Source organism: Cydia amplana, chromosome 21 (assembly GCF_948474715.1).
Source record: "Cydia amplana chromosome 21, ilCydAmpl1.1, whole genome shotgun sequence".
In the NCBI taxonomy this organism is placed as follows: domain Eukaryota; kingdom Metazoa; phylum Arthropoda; class Insecta; order Lepidoptera; family Tortricidae; genus Cydia; species Cydia amplana.
In genome coordinates this window covers 9653391-9679121 of record NC_086089.1, presented here as the reverse complement: position 1 = coordinate 9679121, position 25731 = coordinate 9653391, and the positions used below count along the sequence as shown (strand labels likewise).

General features: G+C 39.4%; 2 protein-coding genes and 1 pseudogene across 3 annotated transcripts in view; 1 reads left to right on the top strand and 2 right to left on the bottom strand.

The window, feature by feature from the left end:
- The window catches only part of LOC134657940 (uncharacterized), a 60213-nt gene that overhangs the window by 24049 nt on the left and 10433 nt on the right, over positions 1 to 25731 (top strand). Inside the window, exons 2-4 of the mRNA XM_063513539.1 lie at positions 345 to 1424; positions 1617 to 1823; positions 2984 to 3146. Of these exons, the coding sequence (XP_063369609.1) occupies positions 359 to 1424; positions 1617 to 1823; positions 2984 to 3146 (1436 nt within the window). The 5' untranslated portion in view covers positions 345 to 358. The remainder of the gene's footprint in view (positions 1 to 344; positions 1425 to 1616; positions 1824 to 2983; positions 3147 to 25731) is intronic.
- Positions 5905 to 9713, bottom strand: LOC134657909 (uncharacterized). 2 transcript variants are annotated; one of them, XM_063513489.1, is made up of 3 exons: positions 9303 to 9713; positions 7848 to 8844; positions 5905 to 6039 (listed from the first exon to the last, which is right to left on the bottom strand). In XM_063513489.1, the coding sequence occupies exons 1-2, from the start codon at positions 9583 to 9585 to the stop codon at positions 7859 to 7861; spliced, it is 1269 nt and encodes a 422-aa protein (XP_063369559.1). In that variant the 5' UTR covers positions 9586 to 9713; the 3' UTR covers positions 5905 to 6039; positions 7848 to 7858. The 2 variants fall into 2 exon arrangements, with proteins under 2 accessions (XP_063369559.1, XP_063369557.1); XM_063513487.1 differs by lacking the exon at positions 5905 to 6039 and having other exon boundaries at positions 6100 to 8844.
- Positions 23945 to 25384, bottom strand: LOC134657891 (putative serine protease K12H4.7; annotated as a pseudogene).

The window sequence follows — 25731 nt, the reverse complement described above, 5'->3', positions numbered from 1 at the left end:
ACCTAGGTAAATTTTTTTATTTACAAGTTTTTTGACGACTGCTCTGACCTAGTGGGACCCTGCCTTTGAAGCTGCGGTTCTGGTACGAATCCCAGTAAGGGCATTTATTTGTGTGATGAGCACAGATATTTGTTTCTAAGTCTTGGGTGTTTTCTATGTTTTTATGTGTTTGTATATTATATATATCGTTGTCTGAGTACCCATAACACAAGCCTTCTTGAGCTTACTGTGGGACTAAGTCAATCTGTGTAAGAATGTCCTATAATATTATTTATTTAACTGTTATTATGTTTTGAAAATAAATGTAATCCATTATTACATTGGACGTCTTTATTTTGTTACAGATGGAATTCCGAAGATGTACCATCGCGTACGCCGAAAGATGATCCATCTTACTGGTGCCATATTGCTCTACTCTACAGTAGTGATAGCAAAAAACATCGAATTTACTGACAAAACGATCACCACCGAAACAGATTTCGATAATAATATAATCGATTTCGACAGCCAATATATCGATAAAGACAGAAAACATGGCACAGTGGCTTGGCATGATGATTATGATAAAGAATCTAATAGATATACTATTGTAAATAATGATTACATTAATTTAAATAAGAATAAAACTACTACAGAAATGACAGAAGCTACAGCTAAAGCAACAGCTTCAGAATTAGATGTAATACCTTTAGAATTAGTAACGACAACTGAGAATTATTTAGTTAGCATAGTAGAAAGTACTATAGAACCTGATTTGACTGTGATCCCTTTGTCTACAACAGAGAAAGTAACCCCAATCGTTGAAGTTCAACAGCCTATTACGCTGCCTTCAACTCAATCGCCTGAAAGTACATCTGATTATTATACTACAGATAATCCTGAAGAAAATATCAAAAGCAATAAAACATCATTAAACATAATAAATGAACTTGCAACTACAGTGTATCCTGTAGAAAAAGTAAAGACTAACCAAACTCATTCACTAAAAGAAAAATATGAAGTAATTAATAAAACCCAATTGGTCGATAAGTCAGAAATGTTGACTACTTCTAAGCCTATAACAGAAAACACTACAATAGAAATTTTAAATACCAATTCAAGTAAAAACATGCAGATCGTTAACAGATCTGATGAAATCACAGCTACAGATGATGGTTTAGAATTTACAACAGTAGATTTAGACAGTGGAGAGGTTCCAGAAGACTATTATGACAGTAAAGATGTAATACCAACAAAAGCTCCCAACACAGATGTGGTATCAGTTCTATTTGGCTTCGCTGGGAGTGTGGTGGAAAGTGTAGTGGGTAGTGTCGCTGAAAGAGTGGTCCCAAAAGGGATTTATGACTTGTTTAAGAGAATTCAGAAGCAGAATGAAGCGTTGGAAGCAGAAAGGTTGAGGAGTCGGGAGGAGAATGGTGGGTTAGGTAAGAAAACGGTTTATTTTTGTAAATAGCCAAATGAAATTAAGAAAATCAGCGCTTATGTCCTCAGATTGTCACTTTATGGACCTGAAGTTTAAGGTTGTCTTTACAAAATGATTGTAGCCACAAAAAGTACAACTATGAGCTACTAGAGGGTGTGTAAAAAGTAAACAAAATATTTTTACCTTCTCTCAGGTCAATTCGGCCGCGGCATCCTCAAATCCATCTCCTCGGGCCTGAGTCGTCCGCTGAGCCAGCTCATGGCGGGCGCCCGCGACATCGGCTCCTTGGACAACGATAGAGGCTTCGTGGGCAGTCTGGCTTCAGGGGTGTCCAGTGTTGCCAATGTTGCCAATTCGGTCGTGGACGCTTTCAAGGATAGAGTGCAGGCTATTTACCCGGGTAAGTTATAGTTGGTCAAACCAATTTGTCAGTAAATAGGAACAAAAAAAACTATACTCGCCCTTTTCTTTTGGGTGCCAACACTAGTGTAAGTCAAAGATAGTATGATTCTCTCTGTCTATGTTTGAAATGAGACAGTCCTTTGACAAACTATATAAGCGTTATTACTGAGATTTGAGAAATGCCTTAGCCCCACTAGAATGAAACCAGTGACATCGAGCCCATGAATATCGATAGAGGCTTCGAAGGGAGTCTGGCTTCAGGGGTGTCCCTGTCCAGTGTTGCTAATGTTGCAAATTCGGTCGAAGACGCTTTCAAGGATAAGTTGATTGTAAAATTAGGAAGTGTCTTAGTCTTAAATGTTTCCTACGATGTGATTCTGTCATGTTTAAAGACAGAGTGCCCACTATTTATTGTATTTATTAACGGGGTTAGTTGGATTGGATTTTAAAAGAATCGTCACGTAAAAGTAAGTATCTGTTAGAGACGAAAGAAAACTTTGTAAATATAAACTATCGATCGACAGGTTCCCTAGAAGCGCTGGTGGCCTAGCGGTAAGAGCATGCGACTTGCAATCCGGAGGTCGCGGGTTCGAATCCCGGCTCGTACCAATGAGTTTTTCGGAACTTATGTACGAAATATCATTTGATATTTACCAGTCGCTTTTCAGTGAAGGAAAACATCGTGAGGAAACCGGACTAATCCCAATACGGGCCTAGTTTACCCTCTGGGTTGGAAGGTCAGATGGCAGTCGCTTTCGTAAAAACTAGTGACCACGCCAATTACTGGGATTAGTTGCCAAGCGGACCCCAGGCTCGCATGAGCCGTGGCAAAATGCCGGGACAACGCGAGGAAAATGATGATGATCGACAGGTTCCTTAAATGATGACCAAGAGGCTTTGTGAGCAGTCTAGACTTAGACCAAGAAAGGTCTGCAGCGATTTTGATAGCCCACGCAGTGCGTTATTTACACGTCATAAATTCATAGAAGTTTGACGTTTAAAATGACAGTTGCACTGTGTGGGCTATCAAATGGCTGCAGATTTTTCTCGGTCTGACTCTAGCTTCAGGGATGTGTTAGTGTTACCAATGTCATCAATTTGGTCGTGGACCCTGTCCCATAATATTTTTACTTTTCTTTATTATTTATTTGCCAACAGGTACCCTCTGGTGCGGCGATGGCCACTCAGCTCAAGCCCGCTCCAGTGACCTAGGCCTCTTCTTCTACACCGACACCTGCTGCCGCCAGCATGATGCTTGCAAGATCTTCATCTTAGCTGGTGACAGCAAGTACGGGCTCACCAATACCGGACTGTTCACCAGGTATGTTCACCGGTGAAAGTAATCCGATGGTATGTAATACAATGGCGGGCATTGTCTCCTACCCTTATCTGACGGTCTAGCATGGGTTTCGTTCTCGCGCGCGACTCCATACTCAAAGTTGCGCGCGAGAACGAAACTCATGCTAGACCGCTTGTTGTGTCATACCTACCCTTATCTGTAGAACTCAAATGAGTTTTTGAGCCTCTAGTCATTTTACCAAAACTTCTTGTTTTTTCTAGAGCCTCAACAATTTAGCAATTAATTTCAAGACGTCGTTTGGACATAATAAGATAAGTTAAGGATGACTCACGCTAGACCGGTTCATGTCCAGGTGTCCGACACGTCATTTTCTATGACGGCTGATCGGTGATCACGTGGTGATTTCCATAGAAAACGAAGCGCCGGAAGCTCCGGCCCGGCCCCGGCCCGGTGAGTCATACTTTAGTGTTAGGTTTGATAGTATCCAACCTACCAGTAACGAATCCTGAAATAACACGTTTCACTGCGAATCCGAATTCACTGAGAACCTGCCTTTAAACTAGTGGGTATTTAATGAACCCATAATTATGTATGACCTAATGCCAAGGCATTCGCGTAGGAACTAGTTATTGCGGAAGCTGACATTCAGAACCAAAAGATACTTATCTGCTTGTACAGTCGCCATCAGATATATCGGAGCGGTCAAGGCGCTCACAAATATCGGAACACGCCTCTAATGTCAAAGCGTGTTCAGATATTGTGAACACCTTGGCGGCTCCGATATATGTATCTGATGGAGACTGTACGACTATACTTACCTACCTCATAGATTTTGGTTATTTTACGAATCACTGCTATATGGCGCTGTTCCGTGTAGAACAAGCCTGTGATGAGTTTCTTTGAGATTTATTTCATTGTTATTTCAAAATCACGAGCTCTTTGAGAGAAAAGTGTGCAAGTTTTTTCGCCCCGTTACCATTTTGGATGGTTTTGTAGGACGGTAACCAAATGCACGGATTAAAAAGTATACATTACGATTCCCAAAGGAAAAGTACCTAGTAAAAAAGTCCACTACAAGAATTATTTACCGACTAGCGACCCGCCCCGGCTTCGCACGGGTTAACAAATTATACAGAAACCTTCCTCTGAAATCACTCTATCTATTTAAAAAACCGCATTAAAATCTGTTGCGTAGTTTCAAAGATCTATGCATATGTCGTAGTCAGATTGTATAATTAAGAATCAAACAAACTTACCTTGTGTTGTGATGTTTGATTCCAATTATGCGAGGGTGTCGACCGAAGACGATTACATATATTTACTTGCAGCAGTACGAGAGTATGTGCCGTCTCTGTCACACATTTAGAGTAAACCTAGAAAGCAAAAGGAATCCTATCGCCTCTCTCACTCCCGCATGACGGTTCCCCGTCACGTGGTAACCTCATTATTTAAGAGAATCCAGATTTTGTGTCATAGTTTTGAACATTTTATTGAGGTATTATGGGGTTGGGAGGGTTGGGACGATGTAATCGTCTTCGGTCGACACCCTCGCATAATTGGAATCAAACATCACAACACAAGGTAAGTTTGTTTGATTCTTAATTATACTTCGGGTGTCGACCGAAGACGATTACATATATTTACTTGCAGATGTTTAGAGTAGTTTAAGTTGATTTAAACAACAGAAGAGATGAGTACCAAATCGTTAACTAATTGAAGAAATAAAAAGATAAAATGTTCAAATCAACAAGTTAACTTTAATTTTCATTCCAAATTCCCAATTAAACAAAACAAGGAAAATTAATCATATGAGCTAACAAGTAAACACAAAGGTTATTGTACATTTATCGCTCACTTAACTTTACGTTAATACCTATAAAAGCAAATAGCCTGTGCACTAATGAATTATTGCATTAATGAAATCATCTTGATTTGTCTGCACAACATCTCTATAATAGTACTTCAGGAATACATTGGAGGTGTCACTCCATCCTGCGGCTTTGCGAACCACCTCCAGATTGACCCCTGATCTGTGCGCGGCGGATGTCGATGCCGACCTGGTGCTATGAGCACCAAATATTGATATATCGATGCCGCTATCGTGTAGCACTTTTTTTACCCAACGCGCTAGGGTCTGAGTTCCAACTTCTTTATGCGGTTTGCAAATTCCTAAAAAAAGATGTCCATCTAGTGAATTTTGACGTAAGTGTTGGGTTTTTTCTATGTAGGTTTTAAGTGCCAAAGCTGGGCAAATGCTAGGATTTTCACTGATAAAGGGCAATCTAATGAGTGGTTGGCAAGCCCCAGGCCTTGACGTTTTAATTAAATCGGTAATTCTTATAATGATCGCATCATCTTGTAATGTTATGTTTTGTAATTTAATAAGACTAATGGTTTGCATTCGTTGGGCAGATGCTATACATAAAAGTGTGCTGGTTTTATATGTCAGATTAGGTAGCGAAATATCATCATACGGGTAGGGATACATATTAGAGAGATAATTTAACACGATGTTAGTATCCCATGTTGAATTATATTTGGGCCGAGGCGGATTAAGCCTATATACACCTTTCATAAATCGTTTAATACAGTCATTTAGTGTCACTTCCGTACCCAAAATAATTGATAAGGCTGATCTGTGTGTATTTAAAGAACTATAACTAGCCCCTTCTTTAAATTTTTGTGTAAGAAAAGAAATTACATTACTGCTATCGACATTCAATATGTTTAAGTTATTGTTTGTACAATAGGAAGCCCAAGATGTAATTGTGCTACTGTATTGTTTTAAAGTTTGCGGTGAAAATGAAGCCATTACTATATCTAAAGAATCCAATGGTACGCCCCGCATTATCAATGAGTCCCTGATAACTTGGCTGCCACCAGAACAAGGTCCGCGTGAAGTGGATGGCAGGTTCTGAAAGGGGAGTACAACAATTTTTTGTCAGGACCAAAAAAATATTTCTTTGATATAATGAGCCTAGACCACAAAGGGTACCATGGCTGTGAAGGCCAGTCAGGCACAATTAAAATTCCTTCTGCTTGGTCTGTAATAATTTTTTCCAGGACTCTAGTGATCAGACTAAATGGAGGAAACGCATAAAAGTTTATGCCATGCCAATTAAATGTAAACGAGTCAACTACCTCCGAAAAAGGGTCTAGTTTCCAAGAAGCATATCTAGTGCATTTATTATTCTGGGCACTAGCAAATAAATCAAACTCTGGTTTGCCTAATAGGTTGGTTATTTGTATGAAAACTGGTTGAGATATTTCCCATTCCGTGTCGATATTGATTCGGCGTGACTCCCTATCGGCTATTACATTTTCACATGATTTTATATAAGAGGCGAAAATATGGATATTCCTGTCTTCACACCACTGCCATATTTTTCGAGCTAAATCGTTCAAATGGGGGTGTTGCACACCTCCCATCCTGTTTATGTAGCTAATGGCAGTGGTGTTGTCAATCCTCAACAATATATCGCAGTCTTGTACGTTTTCGGTAAATATTTTTAGTCCGTAATAAGCTGCTTTTAATTCGAGAGTATTTATGTGAAGATGTAATTCTGACTCAGTCCAGTTACCATTGGCACTTTGACCCCCGCATGCTACGCCCCAGCCAGTATTAGAAGCGTCGCTAAATATTTCCATAAGGAAATTATTTTTTCTAATGGGGTCGAAAGATGAATCAATTTTATCTACCCACCATAAGAAATCATTTTTTAAAAACGACCTTATTTCCATTCGCCTATTATAGTCCTCACTATAATTGAGAGCGAGGAATTTTTCGCGTTCGAATAGTTTGGTATACATCCAACCATAGCTCACGGCTGGGCATGCGGAGTTTAGTAAACCTATGAATTCAGCAAAGTGTCTAATAGTGCAGCTACTTTTCCTCATCAATTCTAAAGCTTTATTCCTAATACGTGTTTTTTTCTCTTCTGGCAACGTAATAATCATATGTTTAGTGTCAAATACGAAACCCAAAAACCTACAGGTCTTATTTGGTACCATTACGCTTTTCTTGGTATTTATCACGAACCCCAAAGATTCCAAAATAGCTTTTGTTATGGTGATGTTTTTCAAACACTCATCATAAGTTTGGCCGATGCACAAAAAATCATCAAGATAAACTACTGACATTAGACCCGATGAGCGCAAGTATTGCAAAACAGGTTTTAACAGCTTAGTGAATACATATGGTGCAGTGCATAGGCCAAACGGGAGTACATTAAACTCGTATATTTGTGATTTCCATTCGAATCGCAAGAACTTTTTATCATTTTCATCTATTGGGATTAGAAAATACGCATCTTGTAAGTCAATAGAACCCATATAATAATTACGTTGTAAAAGCTTTAAAGCAGTGCGATGGTCCTCCATCTTAAAGTGGTCCACATCAATATACTTATTTAACATTTTTAAATTTAATATAAACCTGTATTTCCCGTTTGGCTTAGGCACTGTAAAAATCGGGGAAATAAATTGACCTTCACAAGGTGTGCAAGGTGAGATGAATTTAGAAGTCAGAAGTTCGGTAATGCAATTATCAATAATGCTCATTTGAGAATGAGAATTACAAGCATTATTTTTTGGTTGCATTGTCTGTATAGGCCGTTCTTTGAACGGTATTGTATAACCTTTGACCCAATTTAGGATAGTATGGTCATCGGTAAGTTCGGTCCATTTATCGTAAAAATATTTTAAGCGTCCTGCTACCAGTACCTGTGGTTCCATTAATGTCTCCTCTGATGTCTCGAATATCCGGAAGCGCGATGACGGCCCCGCGTGGCAGGCTGGCGGCGATCTCGCGGCTGCGGGGCAGGCGGCGGCCGGCGGGACGCAGGCGCTGTCCGTGGCTCGGTCGCTGCTGCGCGCGAGTTCCCCCTCGAGTTTAAAGCTCCTCTTTGTGGCTGGAAAGCTGATGGCGCCCTGTATGGTGGGCGGGGCGCTGGCTTCATTTCAGAGCCAGTCTTCGTTATTGCTTTTGATGACTTCAAGTGGTCAGATAAATTGGATCCAAAGAGATTCTCGTCAATCTTTGTATCTTTAACAGTATCTCTGATGTTTCTGTTAAGTGTGTTCAGTATCGCATATCTACGCGATAACGATTCCCTGTAGTGGTTGTCGCAGATAAGCCTCCCGGCGTCAATTAAGGCTTTAACAATATCTGGAGGTACAATATCTTTGGCTGTGACAACCCAATTTAAAGCTTGTCCTAGAGCTGCGAGACCGCTTCCAATTTGATTTTGTTTACCCTGGCTATACTGATCTTGTTTGATATTTAATTCGGAGAGCGCAGCTTTTATTTCAGGATTCAATTTTGGCGATGATAAATTGGTGCAGTTTTCGGGTAACCGATATTGTTTTATTAGATCCGCTTGAGATTCTTTCGTCAGACCATTAGTAAGAATATGAGCCCACCTCGGGGCAATGTCTTTATGTAAGCTTGCACCGTAAATCTTTTTAGTAGAAGGGTCCTCTCCTAAAAGATCTAGAATGACAGGGTCCAAGTTTACCGTAGCCTCTGCCTCTTGCCCTTCAGGTAAAATAACCGATGACGATGTGCCTGGCACGGCCTCGATCGGCGGTAACGATGGCGGCGGCTGGCCGCTGGCCGGTGCCGGAACTGCCGGGGGAGGCGGGGGATCTAACTGTGCGGGGCGCTCCTCATCGCCAATTTCGTCATCCAAGTTGATTGCTGGATCATACGCGTCTTCATCTAAAAAACACCAGCAATACCTATTTAACGATACGGTATACTAACGATGAGAGCAGTATGACGGTATCAGATATGCATAAATATATGCATTGTTTCATTGTGGGTACAAGATAGTAACCCATACATGTAAAAGTGGGTCTAACGTAATTACCCATAACGTAATGCAGGCATACCAGGCGGGTCCAAGGTAGGTACCCTCAAGCAGACCGGGTCCAAGATAGGTACCCATGCACAGCGGGGTCCAAGGTAGGTACCCGTGCGGATTAATTTTTTTCGAGGTTATGTGAAAGTACACTCAACCGGTTAAAAATGTAACACAATGGTTTGTAAACATACCTATTAGCGATTAGGATAAATGCAGCGTAGGTACATGTAGATAAGCGTGTTACGTACCTACTGACAACGAAGAAGAAGAAACATAATTAAACCTTAAATCCAAATATACTTAGATAACATACCTGGATAAACATCGTAATATCGGTCATAATCATAATTTTCATCGCGGTAGTTTAAACTCGATGAATTTGAACTCACTGATAACGACCGTTCTCGTCTTTCCTTTAACTTGCGTTCTAATTTTTTCATTTTTCTTAAAATATCATTATAATCACTTTCCTTTGACCTAGACCTCTTCCTTTTTCCCATTTTTACCACGAATCTAGTCCCGGTCAGAAGAATAACGTGTGAACTTGACGACACAAAATCACGTAATGAGGTTACCACGTGACGGGGAACCGTCATGCGGGAGTGAGAGAGGCGATAGGATTCCTTTTGCTTTCTAGGTTTACTCTAAATGTGTGACAGAGACGGCACATACTCTCGTACTGCTGCAAGTAAATATATGTAATCGTCTTCGGTCGACACCCGAAGTATAATCCGCCGTATTACATTACGGCTGGCCGTTATCAAAAACAGGGGCGTTTTGAAATGCGCCGGATTGTTATTGCGATACGTTCTTCAATAAGGCGGCCTACGTTTAGCCGCATTGTAGCTACTATTTAGATTGTAGAGTGAACAGTTCTTTCGGTCGCCTACGTAACCGGAGTTTGACAATGTTTGCAATTTAATTTATTTTTACCATTTCCTTCACAACTTAATTAGATGGAGCCCCGCTTCCTATTTCTGGGCGGTTTGCCCTTCGGGCATCTGAAGCTACCTAACGCACCTAACCTACTTACCTACCTACGCTTTTTTCCCCAAAGTGTAATGTTTTCAGGGACGTCTCACTAAATCAATAGGTATTAGGTAGGTTAGGTTCGTTATGTAGCTTCAAATGCCCGAAGGGCAAACCTCTCAGAAATAGGAGCCCCGCGAAGCGGTGCTCCGTCTAGTTGCGAAGGAAATGTTTTTTGAAAAGAAACAATCCGACGAACTCCAGATTTGATGGACACCCCAGCGTTTTTCATAGTTTGTTGTTATGTCAGGCAGCGCCACGAGTGTTAAAAATGGGAACTACTAAAAACTGTCAAAGCGGCGGCTAATGACTCGCTGTATTACATTACGGCTAGCCGTGTTGAAGAACGTATGGCGCCGAATACATTCCGGCGGATTTTCATTCAGCCGCATTCAATCCGGCTAATCGTCGAACCGCCGCATTTCAAAACGCCCCTGTTTTTGAAAAACTAGCCGTAATGTAATACGGGGCGGATTATACGATCCGACTGCGACACATACATAGGGACAGACAGGCAGCGGGAAGCGACTTTGTTTTATACTAGTTAGTGATAAGTAGGCCTATAATAAAAGTCGATAAAACCAACTGAATAAATTATAGTGCTAAGCGCAATACGGTGCGGGTCACGACCTTATCTTTTTATTGCAAGTTTTGTAAACTATTTCTATTATTTGTGCACAAACGATTCCATTGTCGCACTTTATAATCGTGTGAACGTGACTTAAGGTAGCGGATTTAGTGACGCGTTTAGCGGAGCGGGTAGCGGAAGCGTGTAGCGGACGACATGCTACATTTGGCCACTGAATAAATTGAAGGCTCCACGGAAAGAACATGTCTAGTCACATTTTTCGGAAAATGAGATTTTTATCTCAAAATGAACTATTAGTTATAATTTTTGCTACCACTGTTTAATAAATGTAACACAACTTTATTTTTAGTTAAATAATACCTGGTCACGGAATTACCATAAGTTTTGACATTGTTCCAAATTTTAAAACCGCGAGTACTCAAAATGTCACTATTGTGACTAGACATGTTCTTTCCGTGGACCCTTCAAATAATAGTACCTACTAGGTACAGAAAGTACACTCTCTAACAAAATGTGTCTATTACGAGAGATACAAGCGCAAGCGCGGGCAGGCGTCCGTTTCGTAGCGGTGCGCGGCAACTACTATTGCTAGACACCTAAATTGGTGCCGCATTTACTTGTAGCGATGCGACGAAATCGCGGAGTGAGCCACGCCTGATCTGGCTATCTTTATAACTAGCCTTTCCTCACAATTTGTCATTTATGTTAACTAAAGTTCACGTACCGTAAATTGGGGTGGGGTTACTTTTATTCGCGAGAAAACGTTGATAATCTGTGTTTGAGAAATAAGAGTTGATTTTTGAACGCAAGCATTTTATATGATGAACGCGTTCAGAAATGTATTCCTTATAGTCTAAACTCGACGATCAATTTGCGATTCAAAGCATTTACCGTATTACCAGGTTTATCGTATTATGTAAATTAAACTTACCTTACCTATATAAAATTTATCCGCCCATGTGGCGCTTGACACTGAGTTCACACCCTAAACATGCGTCTCATTGGAATTGCAACAAATCTCGTTTTTAGGCGACTACCGGCGCAATAGGCAAACCAGAGCCTAAAAAATGTTCCATTGTATGCTTTGGGGTCACGCATTCGATTTCACACTTGGCATTTTTATATAGGTACACAAAGAAAAGGTTAACCGTTAATGAGTTTAACATACAAAGGTGTATACCGTGTTAAGTATGATATTTTATAACAAAGGAAAAACCTACTTTAATAAGTAGGAATTACTTCACAATGCGCAAGATTGTGTAAATTGATATGTACCTTAAAATTGTGGCATTTGAACTTCTCTATGAATTCTATAATAGAATAGAGCGTAGTAATTCAAGTAGGGCTTGCAATATCGGACGGTTTCCAATTCCGGAACTGATTTTCGATATTGGGTCCCAATTCCGGAATTCCGGAACTGGTTCCGGAATTAGGGTTTATCATATTTTTATTAGATTTTTTAGCAAAAAAACACCCAAAAATATGAAATACTGATACTTTACATTTATTAAAGAAAGTATTGTTTTAGAGGAATTTAATCTGAAGTATTATTAATCGAAAAATATCAATAAATTGAGTAGTGCACCTTATTATTATGGTCACTTTTATTGACTTCTATGATACGGTGTATTTATTTGGGGAAACTACGGATACTATCAATCGGTTACATTCCCAATTTTATATAATGTCTAAATATAATGGCTACGTAGCCTAGTAGGTAGGTAGGAAGTGGCCCTGTTTACGAAAATGAAGGTCCTGGGGTTCCGATCTCGGTAAGGCAGTAAGGTAATGTATTTGTTTATGGGTTAAGGTTGTTTTCTATGCATTAAAGTAGGTATTCAGCTATAGGTACATATTACCTTTATGCATTACCGACTAGTGCCAAAAACGCAAGCCTTATTGAGATTACGCTTTTGAAGTTTGGTTTTTTCCTTACTAGTTCCTAAATTCCTAATTCAGAATATACTTATAAGCTTCTACAGGATCCGAAAATTCCATCGAGGATACTTCTTTCTGAATTGAGAATAAAATATCCAAATGTTTATAAATTATAAATCAAAAGTTTCGCGTTGATAGCATTCTGGGCAAGTAAATGTATGACTTTTTTTAAAAAGCAAGTATCAAAAGTAAAAAAATATGGTTACGTTAACAGGGCATGTTAATGCATGCTGCTAGACTTCAGACTTTTATCAGTGACGGCTAATAACACCAGCATAGTGTAGTTTTCTTGGAAATTTTCAGTAGTATTAAAATCTAATAAAAGTACTTAAATCCAATTCCGGAATTTTCGATATTCAGTGGTCGCAATTCCGGAATTGTAATATCGGAAAATTTATCCGAGATTCCGGAATTTCGAAATTCCGGAATTCCGGAATGCAAGCCCTAGATTCAAGTGCTAACTCCCAAGGTGTAAAAAAACCGACCAAGTGCGAGTCGGACTCGCGCACGGAGGGTTCCGCACCATCAACAAAAAATAGAGTAAAACAGGCAAAAAAAACAAGCAAAAAAACGGTCACCCATCCAAGTACTGTACCGCCCGACGTTGCTTAACTTCGGTCAAAAATCACATTTGTTGTATGGGAGCCCCACTTAAATCTTTATTTTATTCTGTTTTTAGTATTTGTTGTTATAGCGGCAACAGAAATACATCATCTGTGAAAATTTCAACTGTCTAGCTATCACGGTTCCTGAGATACAGCCTGGTGACAGACGGACGGACGGACGAACGGACGGACAACGGAGTCTTAGTAATAGGGGCCCGTTTTTAGCCTTTGGGTACGGAACCCTAAAAATGTTTGCTACCATGTGACACATACTGCTTTTCACATCACCGATGAGGAAATCATTTTCATTTTCATTATCCAAAAAAATTGCCAAGAAGCAGGTAAGAAAAGTGCCATTTTGATCCCTCCTAGCGAAAAAAAAGCTCTTTTTCGAATAGGTGATATAAAAAGTAAATTGTCACTTTTAGCAACCAAATAATATTTTTATCAACAAGTACACTCGCCATCGGATATATCGAAGCGGCCAAGGTGCTCAAAAATATCTGAACACACAATCTAACGCCTTGACAACAGGCACAGAATAAGTAATAGTTGACAGAGGCGTGTTCAGATAGTTGTGAGCACCTTGGCCGCTCCGATATATCTGATGACGACTGTACTAACACATAAGTGTACGTAAATAAGTGTCAAGTCACTTTTGAGGCTCTTAAACATCTATACAAATAAATGCCAGAGATTGCATTTAGCAGATATAACGTAAGTATTTGGCAACTAATCACGTTTCTCTCGTCAATTTGTAAGCGTAGGTATATTGCAATGTTAGTCTTGACTATACATTATGGACTTGAAGGGCCCTTTCGAAAGATTCTAATCATAAAAGATTTTGATCATATTTTATCTGAGGTTTACTACTAGTGCCTACGCCAATTGTCGGGATTAGTTGCCAAGCGGACCCCAGGATCCCATAAGTCGTGGCGAAACGCCGGGATAACGCGAGGAAAAATTGAAAGAAGATCTTATTGAAAGCGGCATACTTACTTATACCATTTTACCGCTTTTTGGGTTCGTACTGTAACAGTTAGCGTAACCGGTGATGGTGGCAAACAAGTAGGTGATGATGTTTCGGCCATATTTTTAAAATCACGTAGTCAAACGAACTACAAATGTAAAATCATGAACCATAAGTACAAAAACATTATTACAAAACATTACGATATGGCATTTTATTTCGTTGCCCCAGAAAAGGGATATTAAGGTGCCGAGGACCATTTTTGACCTTGTGCTTAAAGTTGCGATATTGTATGTCGAAATAAAAGATATTTAAACGTGATGGGTCTTAGGATTCAAGTGTTGTGAAGATAAAACTACAGTGCGACATGGAATATTAAAAATAAAATAAAATAAAGCTCAAAAAAAAACATTCAAAAATTGTTGCCATGTAGTTGTAGTTGTCGCCTTTGACTAACTTTAAGGCTCACTTGCACCATTCCACTAACCCGGGGTAAACCTGAAGTTACCATGGTTACCAGTACAATTTGACACTAGGTTAACGGTTTATCCGCTTAACTCCGGGTTAGTGGGTGCAAATGGGGTTACGGCAAAAAATAAAATACCTAAATATATCATAAAATAATTTGATTTGTTCCCTAGTTGAATGTAATGTTAATCATGTTGTATTCAATGTGCAATAATGCATTCTGAGTAGAAATGTGAAGAAAAACAACTTTTGCACTTATGCGTAACATGCGCGTCTATTATGAGATATGTCTGTAGTAATATTCCGAGATTTCCGAGCCATGTTGCATACAATGTGCAATGATGCATATGTCAAGCATGATGTCAAGAAAGACAAGTTTGCAATTCAATATCTATTTAGTATTTACTATTTACTGTGGTAATGCTATACCAATAGCTGTTAGATTGTATACGTTGCAACGAGTGCAATGGTGCATGTGCATAGGTACTGCGTGGAAATGTTAAGAAAGGCAACACTTGCGTTTGGACCTGGGCCTATTTAAAGTTGTCCACTACACTTTTTTTTAAATTTGTGAATTTCTATGTTACTTCAACTCAGAATCACGAGATCTTTCTATCCTAATAAGAGAAAAAAAGTGTCCCAAGGTTTTTCCCATTCCGTTACCATTTTTCATTGACGGTCACGGAATGGAAAGATCGAAAAATTTATGGAATTTTGGGACACTCTTCTCCTATTAGGATCAAAAGAGCTCATGATTCTGAGCAGAAATGACATAAAAAATCCCAATTTTGAAAAAAAAAAGTGTAGGGTTAGGGACAACTTTAAATAAAATGGCCCACCTGAGGCGTGTGGAGTAGATATAAGTACCTACCTATAGGTACTTATTATCTAGTAAATTTATACATTTAGCGCTTGTGTACAATCTCGTGGCTACCGGACCAAATCAGCTTTGTTTGACCTTAGGAGCAATCGTGCCAAGCGGCATCGCCTGAGACAAAAGTACTTACATATTTACATACTCAAGTTCAAAATCAATTGAAGATCGAAAAAAATATTACTCTTGTAAGGCTTTATCTCAGAAACTAGGTATTAGATCTAGGTACAGAGACAATTCTAGTCTCGTATTGTAGCAAATCTAGTATAGTTTAAAAACGTCCTGAAAAGGAATCAAAAACTAGTCTAATAGTAGTTTATGTGACTGCTACATAATGAGAGGCATTAAAATACGAGTGTGGGTTTAAGAAACGAACCTCAGTGAGTTTCTTAAAAGGATCACACGAGTGTTTTAATGCCTAATTATGTACAGTTACATACACTGCAGATAAAGTTATCTAAACACATATTTAAAACTAACTAAAAGATAAACTGTACGTCAAATGGCGGCGAATGAAAACTTTTTTCACGCATGTCACACATCCGTAGTTTTTTTTAATTCCTAGACAAAAGAATGAAGTCCCTATTCTCATGTCACTCGAGATCAAATATCGTGCGGTTTATATTAAAAAACATACTAAATTGACGTTTCGTATCGATAACTCTTTTAAATAAATAAATAAATATTAGAGGACATTTTTACACAAATTGACTAAGCCCCACGGTAAGCTCTAGGCTTGTGTTGTGGGTACTCAGACAACGATATATATAATATACAAATACTTAAATACATAGAAAACAACCATGACTCAGGAACAAATATCTGTGCTCATCGCACAAATAAATGCCCTTACTGGGATTCGAACCCAGGACCGCGGCTTCACAGGCAGGGTCACTACCCACTAGACCAGACCGGTCGGTTTTAATATCTATGGATACTAGAATAGAAATCCACTTGAGTTTTGACTGCTGTTCCAAATTTAAACTCATAACCTTACAAAAATCTATAACGTTACCTATGTACTCGTACATTAAAGTACAAATTTTCCTACTACTACAGATAAGAAAGTTCTCATAGTAAAATTGGTTGTAATAAAGCTTGACATTTCCTACGGTTTCTGAACGCATTATAGAGCACTAATGACATATGTGTGTAGATAAAAGACTATAATCACCCAAATCTAAAAAATATCGAAGTTTGACAAACGGTTTTGTCGATTTTTGACAAAATTGCGTTCGGCGCTCGAGGTCACAAACTTAGGGCTCATTTAGACGGTGCGCGAACTCGCATGTAAGTTTCATTACATTGCGGCTTTTGATCGGTCGGTTGAATTGGACGTAACCAACAGTACGCAATGTAACTAATATCGCACGCGAGTTCGCGCGCCGTCTAAATCAGCCCTTAGATTATTCATTGGTTCTGACCAACTCTCAGCAGACAGTCAGACAGACGCACGAGTGATCCTATAAGGGTTCCGTTTTTTTCCATGGTACCGAAGTACCGAACCCTAAAAATACAAAAAAAATCCTTTATGTATGCAAAGTTAGCAAAGATGTTGCTAACACGGCATTGGATGAACGCGTATGATAATTGTATGGTTAAACGCATGTGGCAACCGCGGACGCCGCCGTCGGATGCTTGTTACCTAGTGAAGTAATGATCGATTATAACAGCCGTATTCGAACAATAAGATACGCCAAATATTAGATATTGAAACGATATGGATCGGACATGTCGTTCAGAGATATGGTAAACCTATAAATTCATATACGTATTTTTTTTAGCCCGTTGTAGCACAGAATTAATAATAGTATTACGGTGTATAGATAACACTACACAATCTGGCGATAAAAATAAAATTATAGATTCTTGCGTATCGACATTCCTAGTTTTATATTCATAATTATTATTAGTATTTTATTTTAGAATTTGTTTAGAATAACTATACTTAAGTACTTTAACTTTATTTGTTTGATCACTTTACTCATCGCTTCTGTAGAGCAATTACAAATAAGCACGAGCGTGGCGAGTGGTTCGAAAAGTGGAATCTTGAGCGTTGCGAGGGTTTCAAGGGTTAAAAAAAATTTGCCACCGAGTGTAACACAACATTTTTCATCACACCAACACAACGAAAATACTAACTGTAAAATATCAAACAAAATCAAAGCAAATCGACTCAAAATTAATGTTATATTAAATATTTATCATTCAAAATCATCATTAAAAAGTCAATTCTACCAGCCAACATAAGAAAACAACTCAATATTTGCATTTGTTTACTTTTCCTCACATGTGAATAAAATGCAGTTTTATTATCAAGAGAGCCTTTACCAGCTGGTGTGGTAAAAAAAGTATTTCTGTTGTTTGTGTTTAGTTTTAAATTCATCATCATTTACATATAAAATACCCAAGTTAAGCCTCAAACATCACGCTTAACTCCGTCAAGGAAATCCCATACATAATTGTTACACGGACAGACGGAGGGACAATTATGGTGGAAATCCGGACGGAACCGTTGTATAACATCCGTAATTCCGTAAGGTTATATAATGATTGGTTGCTAACTAAACAGATACAGTTATAGAGATTGGAATGGGCCAACTAGGTATAGTAGGTACATATCAGTCGCCATCAGATATATCGGAGCGGCCAAGTTGTTCATAAATATCTAAACAAAGCCTGTTCAGATATGTTTTTGAGCACCTTGGACGCTCGGATATATGTGATGTACTAACAGCAAATTAAATAAGTTCTTTCTCAAAAATGTCATTTTTGATACAAGCTTTTATCGCTGCATGTACTTTCAACAACCAACTAATAGAGAAAGTACGGAATGGTGTTTGATTTTGTTTATTTTAAACTTTATTGCACATATAAAAAGTACAAAAGGCGGACTTAATGCCTTGTGGCATTCTCTACCAGTCAACCAATTTAATGACGAACGGTGTTTTGGTTTTCAATCATATTATGTCATTATTTAAAATATAATCAGTTTGAGTTTGCAATACTCATTATAGTGATGATGACGATCCTTCCGGCCGATTTCGACCACTTCGACTCCTAGTTAGTACGGCGCTCGTGCGCCCGAAGATGGCCGACTTTGATCGTCGAGGTGAACCCCCGCGCACATTGAGGGCACATGAGCAGGCGTGTCTCACTCCGCGATTTCGTCGCTTTGCTACAGGTAGCTAAAAGTACATCCGTTCGGCCCCAATTTTGGGGAAAGCCATAAGCCGCGCGTGGCGCTGTCGCCACCTAGCGGCCATATCTGTGCTGATCGTAACAGACGCGTTTTGTTAGAGAGTGAGTCTTCTGTACTTAGTACTATTATTTATTCTGTGACATTAGGAAACCAGCCACTACGGCATTTCACCCTCTTTGCCGTTCTGAGAGCACTGGGATCGATAACATTCCACCACAGCGCCCTTCGGCAGCCCCGGCCTGTCGACGCCCTCACAATGGAGGGGGCACAGAAATGCTTGACCTCAAGACGATGTATGGGGCCGTGCAATGCGGGTCCAGTACCCGCTGGCCCTACTAGGGCTCGAGGCGAGCATACGCTCTCCGCCTTCGACCCTGCCGCTTGCGACAGCAGCCGCTTCTCGTTCCCTCTCCGCCTCCTTCTGCGACATGACTTCTTCGCAGAAGGAGGCTACCACTTTCCATTTCCTCTTGCTATAACAAGCATCAGGACACCAGCCACGTAGTGGTAGTGAACGGCAGCAGGCAAAGGTAAAATAGTTGTTCTAGAACGGAATCGATAATTAAGAAATCAGACTTGCATCCGACAGCGGCATCCGCGGTTGCATCAGTGACTTTAATTAATGCATTACATACATTAAGGGCGTTATTCATAAACGTTTGCTAAGTTAATCAGCTGATGATCGTTGTTTGTCCCTCTCTATGGCATAAAGACGGATAGGGACAAACGACGATCATCAACCGATTAAGTTAGCAGCCGTTTATGAATAACGCTATAAGTTTTTAAATTTACCACCGACGTTTCGAGGACGGCGTTGTCCCCGTGGTGTTGGAGAAGAATTTGACATCAACGTGTACTAGTCGCACGAGCATTATGGATTTGGCTTTGTTTATCAACTTGAACGTTTTGCACACTAGGGGCCATCCATTAATTACATCACACAACATTTTTATCAGAAAAATAGCAAAATAAAAAAACCACAACAAATGCTTAATTACGACATTAATGAGAATCTTCGGTTATTGGGAAATCCATTTCATGATAATCTCTATCACATGTTTTCGATCTTTTTTCATTTCATCTGGTTCACCATCGACAATACCCAGTACCATGCCATGTGAAGTCCCGTTTGTCATTATGACCGGAGCATCAGGTCCTAAGTCTTGAAGCACTCCAAGAGTGTGCCAAGGATCCATATCACCATGAGTGAACACTACTTTGGTTACATTTGGTGTCAACCCTCCGTATCTTTTGTTTGTCTTTGCTACCCCCTCGTCTATTGTCTTTTCAATATCTCCCTTAACAAAACCTTTGCAGAACTTTAGATAAAACTCTAACGGAGTCCAGTGGACAAAAGGCTGTTTCTCTGACGATGTCGTTTGCTCATAGCCAAATTCTGTGCAAGTTTGATATATCCATGCGGCTGATCTCTCTTGAGTCCAATTGTAAGATTTAAAGTCAACGTTATTACAATCATCGCGCCAAATTGGCTTTATTTCACGCTGAATATGCGTATTATCTCTGCACCAGTCTTTAATATCATGAGGCAAACCATGTTGTGAATAAAACATTAATTCAGAATACTCTATAAAAAGAAAGAAAAATTGTTGATTTTCTAACACCGTCATATCATTTTCTGGGCATATATTATATTTTTTCTTCAATTCTTCTCTTCCTATTGGAGTCTTTAATAAATCTTCATCATCTTTAAAGTGCTTTTCGATTTTATGTAGGCAACCATCCGTCCCGTATTTACCGAACGTGTAACGAACAGTGTCTAGGTATTCTTTAAAGTCTTTTTTGGCGAGGACAGGAGCACTGCTAGAGAGGGCTGCGTCCACCAGCTCAGGGTGTAGTTCTCTCAGCCAAACTGCAAGATTTCCGGAATACGATCCACCCACCACGACCACCTTTGATGACTTGTACTTGGAATTCGATTTCAGCTTTTTTATTAAACATGCCAAATCTTCCAGCGCTTGATGAGAGCTCAGAAACTTAAAGTATTCAATTGTATTATCTTTTGAAATATCTGGCAAACTCTTACCGTAATATCTATGTTCTGTAGCAAAGAGAGCCCCATGCGTTTCTTTTGCCATTTTAACTGTCAAAAAAAAGTCATAGTTTGATGCTATCCACCTCGGATCCTGTTCCCCTTCACCACCAAGGAATACGAAGATTGGTGCATTCGGCTTCCAGAATTGTAGATTCTCGAAGTACCTCATTTTGATTGTTCTTTTTTCCTTTGAATCAAAGTGATCTAGCGGTTGTTCAATCCATTTCTCATCAACTGAACTCAAATCCGTCGGAGGCAGGTCTAAATTTAGCAAAAATTGGTTTAAATTACTTGTGAATGCCGTTGCAGAAGCAATCAGCAAAGTGATCATACACAAGTAATGCATGATCGCTGAAATATCTTCTTTATTAGCAGAAAACACTTTAAAAATAATGATTAATACTGGTAAAGCTCCGTTTATATATACAAAGTTACACGTGTTTACAAATTCCAATTTTAATGACAAATATAAAACTAGGAATGTTATCAATACGGGACACTTTAACTTTATTCTTATCACAAAGAATTTGAAGAATTATCTAGACACCTTGACCATGTGTGTCCTACACGTAGTACATATTTATGCTTGAATTAGGTTTCGACTCTATGTCTATGACAAAGTTAAAAATTTAGCTTGTCAAATTTTGAAACTCTGTTATATGAGCTACAACCACGTGTATGACATGTACCTATAACCTTGCATGCCCAAAAATGTTTTCTTCTTCTTCCTCCGGCCTTGGGAATAATCACTATTTAGGGTCTGCTCTCCTAATCCTTAGCGTTGGAGACGCAAAAAACGTATTTTTCGACTCTCTCAAGGGAATCAAAATCGATAGGGTACTTTTCGTTGACCTATGTCGTCTTATACTACAAATACATGGAAAAATCTGAAAACACATAAATTGGTAAAAAAGAAAAATAGTTAAATTTGCACGGAACCCTCGGTGGGCGAGTCTGTTTCGCACCTGGCCGGCTTTGCCTATTTATCTGGAATCCTGCCTTTTCCAAAGCTGATATCCATCTATCAAGCTTACATTGGAGGGTTGCTGGATCCTTCTCGATTAAAACCACACCTTTCTGATCGAATGTTAAGTTGACAATCTTTAAGTGAAAGCCTTTGTTTTATCCTTTTGTGTCTATCTATCTTATCTAATCTAATTATCTTCCGCGTGGAGAATATACCAGGGTAGGTTGTCGAAAACCGGACGTCAGAAAGTCAATTACGAGGTTAAACAGAAGCGGACCAAGTGCTGAGCCCTGGTGTACTCCTACCTTAATATTGAACTTTGCACTAACTCCGGCTGGGCATCGTACCCTCGTATTTACCATTTCATACATATCTGCAATGGTTGCGATGTAGCTTTCAGGTATTTTCTGGGCTGTTAGGGCTTGCCATATCAACGGTCTGGGAATGCGATCAAAAGCTTTCTCTAAATCGATAAACACAATATTCAGGTCTTCTTTTTTATCTCTGTGGTGTTTCATTAGGATTCGTACCTATTGAATGCAGTGCGTCGGTTGCTGAATTTCCGGGGACGAATCCGTATTGGTTTTTAGACACTGTTGTTAGTGCCCGAAGTCCATCGTTGATAACGCGTTCCCAGATTTAAAAAGTATGCGAGATCAGTTTTATCGCCCTATAATTGTCACAGAGTCGTATGTCGCCCTTATCTTTCTTATACCTTTAAACGAGCAATTCTTGTATTTATTTATAAATTCCGGGGATCTCGGAAATGGCTGTAACGATTTCGATGAGATTTGCTATATGGCGGTTTTCGGGGGAAAAAACTCGATCTATATAGCGAGGTCCTTCAGCTTTTAGATATTGTATGCCATCTGGACCAGTGGCTTTATTGTTGGTCATTGTACGGACTACTTTGTCGACCTCAAGAGTTCTGACAGGTTGCCATGGCTCATCAACCGGTTGTAGTTGAGTTATCGGGTCACTTCATTCAGAAGCTTAGAATTGCATTCTGTCCTCCTTTCTTTTATGGCTCCTCTACACGATAGACCATCATAGTGGCCCACTAATATGGGCCAGCGTGCAGAGAGGGTAGTGGTGTCGGATGGCTTCTGGTGCGGTGGGATGGCCACGGTGTCGGTTTTTCTTCCGGACATCTAAAGTAGTGGGCCAGCGATGTTGCGTATGCTTCTACACGTGGCCCATTCCATAGTGCGTGCTCAACCATCGCATAGCCATCTCGCTGGTCCAGCGCTGAGCCATTGTGTAGAGGAGCCATTATTTCTTGTTCCGATGGTAATAAACTTCCCCTTGCATGCCCAAAAATGTGTAATACTACTACTACTCCAATCGTCGTTGTGTTTACCAAATCAATCCGATTTGTGCGCGATTTTAATCAAATAAATGAATACCTTATGAGTTTTGATACTAGGTAACAATTTGTCAATCAAAAATCGAACACACATAAGCTTTGGAAAACGCACGACGCAATGTCATCGAATCTGACTGAAGTGAGCAAAGAAGGCAAGAAAGTAATAGTACAATGGATAAAGGGGCATAGGGGATCCAGAGGAAACTATGCAGCGGATGAATAGGCCAGGAAAGGGCCAGAAACACCGGATATGAACCTGAGCCCCCAATCGTTATCTTACATACACAACCAGCTTGAACAATATCGTGTGTTATATTCTAAAGTAAGTATACATAACATGTAAGGTAAACGTTCTGGTCCCAGCGCGACGCGGTCTTCTTGAAGCTTAAGTCATTATCAATAGAGGTGACAGCAGGGTGTCGAGCACTAGTACGTTTAATTACTTTGTATTATCGATTTAATAAGAAACTCTAGAGTCTAGATATTATGAAAAATACTAAAGTATCATTTCTGCATATTGCTACTGTTTATAAAGTACAGATTGAGGGAGGAGATTCAATAATTAGAACTCCGTGTAGAAACCGGGTCTCTATTGTTTCCCAACTAGTTTTAAGTCATAATGTATTGGTTAGCCGCATTTTCGTTGGTCATAATTCATTTGGTTCAGAAACGCGTCACTTTCAGGACTGCCATAAAACAAACCTAACTTAACCTATCCTTAATAGGATATCCTTACGAAAATCCTGAAAAGTTAACGGTTTCAGTTTTATGACTGATGATAATATGACAAACAATACATTATGACTTAAAACTTTATGGGAAACAAAGGGACCCCGTATAAACCATGCGGTCTCCTAATCATATTGAAAAAAAAAATAGCAAAATAATACACCATTATCAATGCGTAGTTACGACTTTAATGAAAATCTCAGGTTATTAAGAAATCCATTTCATGATAAGCTCTTTCACGTGTTTTCGAACTTTTTCCATTTCTTCTGGTTCACCACGCTTAACACCCAGGACCGTGCAATGTGAGGTCCCGTTTGTCATTATGACCGGGGCATCAGGTCCTAAGTCTTGAATCACTCCAAGAGTGTGCCAAGGATCCATATCACCATGAGTGAACACTACCTTGGTTACATTTGGAGTCAACCCCCCGTATCTTTTGTTTGTCTTCGCTACCCCCTCGTCTATTGTCTTTTCGATATCTCCCTTAACAAAACCTTTGCAGGACTTTAGATAAAACTCTAATGGATTCCAGTGTACGAAAGGTTGTTTCTCTGACGATGTAGTTTGCCCATAGCCAAATTCTGTGCAAGTTTGATATATCCAAGGGGCGGCCTTATCTTGAGTCCAATTGTAAGATTTAAAATCAACGTTATGACAATCAGCGCGCCAAATTGGCTTTATTTCACGCTGGATATGCGTAATATTATGTATGCACCAGTCCTTAATATCATGAGGCAAACCACGTTGTGAATGAACCATTAATTCATAATACTCTAACCAATTAAAGAAAAATTGTTGATTTTCTAACACCGACATATCATTCTCTGGGCATATTTTATATTTTTTCTTCAGTTCTTCTCTTCCTTTTGGAGTCTTTAATAAATCTTCATCATCTTTAAAGCGCTTTTCGATTTTATCCAGGCAGCCATCAGTCCCGTATTTACTGAACGTGTAACTGTGTCTAGGTATTCTTTAAAGTCTTTTTTGGCGAGGACAGGAGCACTGCTGGAGAGGGCTGCGTCCACTAGCTCAGGATGTAGTTCTCTCAGCCAAACCGCAAGATTTCCGGAATACGATCCACCCACCACGACCACCTTCGATGACTTGTACTTGGAGGTCGATTTCAGCTTTTTTATTAAACTTGCCAAATCTTCCAGCGCTTGATGAGAGCTCAGAAACTTAAAGTATTCAATTGTATTATCTTTTGAAATATCTGGCAAACTCTTACCGTAATATCTATGTTCTGTAGCAAAGAGAGCCCCATGCGTTTCTTTTGCCATTTTAACTGTCAAAAAAAAGTCATAGTTTGATGCTATCCACCTCGGATCCTGTTCCCCTTCACCACCAAGGAATACAAAGATTGGTGCATTCGGCTTCCAGAATTGTAGATTCTCGAAGTACCTCATTTTGATTGTTCTTTTTTCCTTTGAATCAAAATGATCTAGCGGTTGTTCCATCCATTTCTCATCAACTGAACTCAAATCCGTCGGAGGCAGGTCTAAATTTAGCAAAAATTGGTTTAAATTACTTGTGAATGCCGTTGCAGAAGCAATCAGCAAAGTGATCATACACAAGTAATGCATGATCGCTGAAATATCTTCTTTATTAGCAGAAAACACTTTGAAAATAATGATTAATACTGGTAAAGCTCCGTTTATATATACAAAGTTACACGTGTTTACAAATTCCAATTTTAATTACAAATATAAAACTAGGAATGTTATCAATACGGGACACTTTAACTTTATTCTTATCACAAAGAATTTGAAGAATTATCTAGACACCTTGACCATGTGTGTCCTACACGTAGTACATATTTATGCTTGAATTAGGTTTCGACTCTATGTCTATGACAAAGTTAAAAATTTAGCTTGTCAAATTTTGAATCTCTGTTATATGAGCTACAACCACGTGTATGACGTGTACCTATAACCTTGCATGCCCAAAAATGT

Bases quoted from the DNA above. Each gene is read 5' to 3' on its own strand.
- LOC134657909 (XM_063513489.1), bottom strand. From the start codon at position 9,585: ATGACGGTTCCCCGTCACGTGGTAACCTCATTACGTGATTTTGTGTCG. The intron at 8,845-9,302 runs GTATGTTATCTA...GGTGTTTTTTAG, and splicing joins ATATTACGATGTTTATCCAG to ATGAAGACGCGTATGATCCA.